Here is a 7,391-nt window from a genome sequence, read left to right as displayed (position 1 = left end):
TTTTACATCTCTTTATTTGTACTTTCTTTAATATTTCTTCTCTTATCTATCTGTTACTATTACCCTTTTCATTTACTATTTACAACCTTTAATTTTTCTTATTATATCTTACTTTTTATACTCCTGTTATTTTACACTTATGTTTTTTCTCTTTTTTTCCTTTTTGTAACTATAGTGTTTGTATCTTTTTTAGCCCTGACAAAGCCCTGAAACATGGGACGAAACGTTGGCTCAATAAAATAGTATAATTATCTACTATTTGAGATTTTTTTACCGCACCCGGACCATATTCCATTCATCTATACACACGGTCAATCAATAATCTTCCAGTGTTTAATTTAAGTTTGAAAACAATGCCGTCTTCTGTTTCATTTCTGATTAATGATTTTCTAATGTTTCTAGAAACTTGAGTTTTCTTTGAGCAAAGAAGCATAACTGCAAATCTCATTCATGAAGGCAAGAATTGAATGGTGTTGAACTGCTCTTGTTGAAGTGGTGGAATTAAGGACATCAGGCATTTGCCTTATCCATTATTTTTTTTTTTTTGTAAATTTGTCTCCACGAATTTGATTTTGGTTTTGAGCTCCCATATCTTGTACCTTAATTATTTCTCCCACCAGCTTAATCTCTTCTTTGATGCTGGCTTCTGTTTGAATCCTAACATTGACAAATTAAATTTTCCGCCTTTATACATGACTGCGGATTCACCCTAAAGAACGAGCACTTTAAATCATATTTCAAATTTTTTTCTATTAATATTTAGTCATCGTTTACTTATTTACTAATATTTAGTTACCCTTAGATCTTATTTCCTATTAATATATAATCTAGTTTATATTTGTCTTTGTACTTATTCATTTCATCATTCAACAAGCATTTCTGCTATTCTCTAACTTATTTTTGTTAATCAGCTATCTGCCACTCTGCCACTTTACTATTGCCAGTTACCTGGCACGAATCAGTTGGTGAAGTTAATATATGCATATTTATATATAACTTAAGTACCGGTGAAAGCAAAATGTCAAAAAGGGAACAAGGAATAAGATCTGACACGCTTGTACTGCTGTAAAATACTGGCTCTATTGGGTTCAGTACATCTCTTTATTTACATTCAATTAGCTGATCCCCTCAGTCAGCTGACATCGAAGTAACAGCTGACTGAAACCGTAACTCCCCCCACCAGCTTACAAACAATCCTCGTACACTAATATTATACAATATAATAGCATAGAAAACAATAACAATTAAGAAAAACTATTTACAATAAACATAAATTCCTATATGCATATAATTCTAAAAACTCACAAGCCCCCTGAAATAATTGCTATATACATAATTTAAACCTAAGAATAAACTTAAAGAACTCTTTATACAGTACCTAAATAAGCTAAAATGAACAAACAACAATATTTACAAAAGTCAAAATAAACCTTAAAACAAAAACAATTAAAAGAATTACATTAATAACTAATTTCTCTGTAATGCAATCTAGTAGTGGCTGGCAATATGAGAAAACTCCAGTTTTTACATTGTTATTGCCGGAAATTTTAACTCTTCAATAGGGACAGTTCTCCTCTTTTTAGGCTCTTTAATACTTTTTACAGTAACAACATTATGTTCCCTAATACTTATCACCCTGAATGGACCCTCATATCACTGCATCTCCTTACCCCTGTTAGACCTCAACTTTCTGTATACAAATCCCAATTTTGGTTGCTTTCATTCTGTCTGTGACCTTTAAATTCTCCTGCGCCACCCTCCAACTTTTTTCCTTTTCCATTCCTCCTCATGCCTTCTCCCATAACTTTCTTCAGGCAACATGGTTGTTCTGTATCTCCTCACCGTCCACTGCCGTGCCCTTATAGTTCCGCCGGTGTCCTCGAAGCCCAAAGAGGATCTCAAACTGTGAAAACCCTGTAATGGTGTGTACAGAATGATTATATGCTGCTATAGCCTTATGCATTGTTACATCTGGTTCCAATCCCTTGTTGATCTCATATAGGTGAAGATGGTCACTCAAAATGCCATGAAGCCGCTCTATACTTCCTCTGCTCTTGGAGTGCCCTGGTGTGTTGAGATGCCATTTTACATCCAGGTCCTTCATTGCAGTGTCAAATTCTCTGCCTGAATCTGATGAGATTCTCTGGAACTCTATAGAATTGGAACCACAATCAGAAAGCTGTCTACACTGCTTCCGACGACTTGTCCTGCACATGGTGCACCATTATTACTGGTTCAAATCTGGCCTGGAGGGTCCACTTTTATTTCTATGGCAGTCCCACAAAATGTAAACTTAACCCCATACTTTGATGAGAATAGGTTGGTGCCCTGTAGATAACCCTCCCTCCATGTCAGGAATGACAAGAAAGGGGATCATAAAAAATATACAGATTAAAAAAGATAGGCTGATTATCCTAATTAAGTAACTCAAGAACCATATTCTTCTGAGGAGCTAATTATTTTTACCAAAACATTATGTATTATGGTCTGTACTGTACTGCGGTCTAAGAAAACCCAAGTAGTATTGAGTTAAACTATTTATGTTTTGCCCCACATTGCAAGGCTTCATCAGGGCTAATAAAGATACCAAAACTTAAATGTTGTAAACATAAATGAACAAAGTAAATGGAAAATTAAAAAGATGTACAGTGAAATGTAAAAGTTAAATAAGAATACTAAAAGGTTTTAAACTATTAATGAAAACAGAAAAAAATTACAAATAAAAAAAAAAGATAAAATATAAAACATAGTAGAAACTAATAGATAGAAAAAGAGGATACCAATAAAATCAAGATTAAAGAATGATAATGAAAATAGATAGGGAATTTGCCAAACAAACTGGAAGCTAGTGTAAAAGTGTGCTGTTGACAGGATGTTATAGGGAAGAAGTGTTGATTAAATTCCGTTATGTTTGAAAATGATTTTAAAGGAAATAGTATTAGAAAATTAAAGGAAATATTAAAAATAGGCAAACATTAAATTACCATCTTCTTTTTATTAATTTTTTCACACGGTCAATCAGCGATCTTTCAGTAGGTATTATTATGTCTTTTTATATTTATTTTTCTATTATCTGTTGTATTAAATTAGTACTTAGTTATTCTAAGACATATTCCTTCATCCGAAAATCTCCAGTTGCCTCATATTTCTAACAAATCACTGAGGCTGGATTTGAACCCTACCACATTAGACTTTACAAGGGTTGTGCTCTAATACCTCCATCCATCATGGTGTTGACTCAGTAAAAAAGATTTATTTTTTCAATAGTAATTAACTTATAAAACAATTCTCTCTCTTTAAAGTCTTTTTTATTTATTATACACAAAACAAGGTATTGATTAATTAATTAATATTTAATTGTGCTTGATTTGTTAATAGTAGTTTAGTATTAACAATGGTATTATATTGTTATGGTTAATATTATAAATTGTATAGAATTGTATACTACAAATTTTACTGTCGAAAACAAAATAAAATAAAATGTATAGTAACAATACTTTAACAATTACTGTATCAGGAAATGTCTCAGTTGTAAAAGATGTGAGTTAATAACTCTTAAATTAAACTCAAATTAGTTCATTATTAAAAAGAACCAGCTATACCTTATTCTATTCTCTCAGTAGCTGGTGGTTAGATTAATCAGTTTCTATTCAAACTTGTTAAAACAATAGTTGTTTCAGTAATTATTTTTCCAAAAGATATTTGAGTATATTGATATGTCCTCTTTCCTTAGCAATATCTTTCACTGTCTTCTTATTCCCGTCCAAGACATTAATGTTTGCACCTTTGTCTATAAGGGTTTTCATTGCCTCCAGATGTCCGTAGTACACTGCTTCATAAAGTGGTGTAATATTCTTAGAATTTTTAGTATTGATATCTAATCCCCTAGATAGTAAGACATTGATTACTTTTGTCTGTCCAGCTTTAGCCGCAGTGTGTAAGGCCGTGGATCCTTGTTTGTCAACAGCATTGATGTCAGCCTTTCTATCGAGAAGCGCTGTAACAGCTGCAACATGCCCTTTCTTAGCTGCTCTATGTAAGGCAGTTTCAGATTCATCATTTCTGTTATCAATATCAATTCCTTTGTCTAGTAAGAGGTTAATTACAGATGTATCACCATGATTTGCTGCAAGGTGAAGAGCACTGTTATCATCATCAGCCTTAGCGTGAATATTAGCCCCCTTCTCAATGAGAGTTTTGACAGTGGCATATTTTCCTTTTGAAGCAGCCAGAGAGAGGGGAGTATATCCATTTATTGTACTCACATTGACATTGATTCCTTTTTTAATCAGAAACTTGACAATTTCTAAATGTCCAATCTTGGAAGCGCCATGTAATGGAGTCCAATTAATTGAATCACTGACATTGACTCTTGCACCTTTGTAAATGAGGGTTTTAATTATTTCTAGATGTCCCCCATCTGCAGCTTCATCTATAGGTGTTTCTCCATCATTATTTTCCACATTGACATTAACCCCACTTTTAATGAGAAGATTAACAATTGATATGTGACCATTGTATGCTGCTCCATGGAGAGGTGTCCAACCAGATTCATCTTTAGAATTAACATTCGCTCCTCTCTCTAAGAGGGCCTTGACTGCAGAATACTGTCCACTGCGTGAAGCCAAGTCCAGTGGTGTTTTTCCATCATCTTTCCTGGAATCTATGTTGATCCCTCTGTCTAACAAAAGATTAATAATAACTACTTGACCACTTCTAGCTGCACTATGTAATGGCGTCCAACCATTAACATCCTTGGCATTTATATCTGCCCCCCTGTCAAGAAGAGTTTTTACAATGTTAAAATGTCCACCACCAGCAGCTTCATCAAGAGGGGTTTCACCATTAACATTTGCCACATTGACATTGGCACCACTGTCTAACAAGCTGATGACTACTGGTAAATGACCCTTATATGCGGCTGAATGAAGAGCCGTCCAACCTTCATCCATCTTCCCATTAATATCAGCTCCCCTCCTTAACAATTCTCTCACTATATCATCGTTTCCATTACTAGCTGCTTCAAACAAAGGTGTTTTCTTATCATTAGTTCTTGCATTTATGTTGGCTCCTCTGTCCAATAATAGATCGAGAGTCTTTAGATTTCCACTGTAAGCTGCCACGTGTAATGGAGAAAATCCATCATTAGTTGTGGCATTGATGTCAGCTCCTTTCTCAATTAAAAATTTCACTGCACTTAAAGCATCTGATCCAGCAGCTTCATACAAGGCAGTTTTGCCATCTGAACTCTTGATATTCACAAAGCTTCCCTTTTGTAATAAAACTTTAATGACTGAGGCATGGTTACCATAAGCTGCAGTATGTAATGCAGTAAATCCTCGATTATTTTTTGCATCTATATCTGCTCCTTTTTCAATAAGAAATTGTACAGCACTTGTTCTTCCTGCTCTTGCAGCCTCATAGAGTGGACCATCACTATCTACATCCTTGATATTTATGTCTACCCCGTGATCTAGCAAAAGTTTAATCATGTCCTTATAACCTTTCCAAGCAGCTACATGAATCTCCGTCCACCCATCACTAGTAAAAACATTGAGTTCTGCTCCTTTATCTAAAAAGAGTTTTGCTGCAACCAGATTTCCTGCCCAAACAGCCTCATGAAGTGGTGTTTTGTTATCATTGTTCCTTACATTTATATCATCTACCTTGTTCAAAATTGGTGTAATGACAGTTATTTTGCCATTTTGTGCTGCCCGATGTAAGGGAGTCCAGCCATCTTTGTCTTTTACTGTGACATTGGCATCTCTGTTAACAAGTAAACTTACTACTAAATCACTTCCACTTAACACTCCTAAATGCAGAGGTGTTTCATTTGATGCAGACCTTACAGTTATTGCCATTCCCCTATCGAGTAGATAAGTAATTACACCCAAATGGCCATACCTTGATGCTGCATGCAGCAATGTCCAATCTTGCTTATTCTTGACATTGATGTCAGCACCCCTCTCTAGTAAAAGGTCAATAATATTTTCCTTGCCATAGCGGGCAGCCAGGAATAGAGGTGTTTCACCATTGAAATCCCTGGCATCAATACTTACTTCATTATCAAGAAGAATGTTGACGATCGAAGCGTATCCTTTCTGTGCTGCTGCATGTAGTGGAGTACGCATTTGTTTGTTAGCAGCATTCACATAGGCTCCTTTTTCAATGAGCAATTCTACTAATGGAATGTGACCATTAATAACAGCAAAATACAGAGCTGTTTCTGATTCCCCTCCTTCTAGGTTTATGTTGACACCTTTATCGAGAAGTTGTTGGACTGCCTTAGTGTTCCCATTTGTTGCTGCTGCGTGGAGTGGTGTTAGACCATCCTTGTTCCTGGCATTACCATCTGCACCCCTTTCAAGAAGCAATTCCAAAGCACTGTTCTGATCCTTCTTCGCAGCTTCATGGAGGGGAGTATTAATGTAAACATCCTTTACATTAATATCTACTCCTCTATCTAAAAAAAGTTTCATTATTTGTACATGACCTTTTGAAGCTGCCAAGTGAAGTTCAGTCTTACCATCCTTATTATTACTGTTTACATTGGCCTTTCTGTTGAGAAGGGTATTAACTACATCATAATGTCCTAAATCAGTTGCTATATACAAAGGTGTGTAATCGTAGACATCCTTAATATTAACATTGATTCCTCTGTCTAGCAGAAGTTCTACCAATCGGGCATTCCCTCCACTGGCAGCTGCATGTAGAACAGTTCTCTCATCTTTTCCTGTAATGTCGATAGAGGCTCTTCTATCAATGAGGAGCTTGGCAATCATATCGTTTCCATTCAAGGCAGAAATAAACAAGGGTGTGTTTCCATTACTGTCCTTCAAGTTGACTTTAGCTCCCCGCTTAAGAAGTATATTGACGACATCACTTTGATTTAGCCCTACAGCAAGATGCAGTGGTGTTGAACCATTATTATTGGCCAGATTGAAATCGGCTCCTTCTCTTAGAAGCAGGTCTATCATTTGGTGGTCATCATTCAGGACTGCTGCATGCAAAGCCGTATTGCCTTCCTCATCTTTGGCATTTATGAAGTATTTTTCAACCAACAGCAATCTTGTGAGCATGATATTCCCAGACTGAGCAGCTCGGACTAGAAATGTTTTATTGGCATGTTCTTTGTAAGTTGTATTCACATCAGTACCAAGATTATTTATGATCTGTGGAATTTGATTTTCATTTTCTATCCCTTCAATACCAATGCCCGATTCTATAACAATTTTCAACAATTTTTCTTTTATAGGTCCATAATAACTATTACCACCTCTACTCAAAAGTGTTCTTACAATCTCTGACATTTGGAGTAAGTCTTTTTGGTTTAGTGGAGAATTCTTCTTGCTCTTTTCAACATCACATAAGACTGACGACCAAGAAAGAAT

At 35.4% G+C, this 7,391-nt stretch overlaps 1 protein-coding gene across 1 annotated transcript; it reads right to left on the bottom strand.

Annotated features, from left to right (window-relative positions):
* Positions 1–2,802: 2,802 nt before the first annotated feature.
* Positions 2,803–7,385, bottom strand: LOC106684550 (serine/threonine-protein phosphatase 6 regulatory ankyrin repeat subunit B). The gene has a single exon (XM_014426694.3). It carries the CDS (start codon positions 7,308–7,310, stop codon positions 3,684–3,686), a length of 3,627 nt encoding a protein of 1,208 aa, XP_014282180.3. The 5' UTR covers positions 7,311–7,385; the 3' UTR covers positions 2,803–3,683.
* Between the last annotated feature and the right edge of the window lie 6 nt (positions 7,386–7,391).

This window comes from Halyomorpha halys, unplaced genomic scaffold (assembly GCF_000696795.3).
Source record: "Halyomorpha halys isolate HHAL.00 unplaced genomic scaffold, Hhal_1.1 Scaffold591.1, whole genome shotgun sequence".
NCBI classification, from domain to species: domain Eukaryota; kingdom Metazoa; phylum Arthropoda; class Insecta; order Hemiptera; family Pentatomidae; genus Halyomorpha; species Halyomorpha halys.
This window is presented reverse-complemented; position numbering and strand designations above follow the sequence as displayed.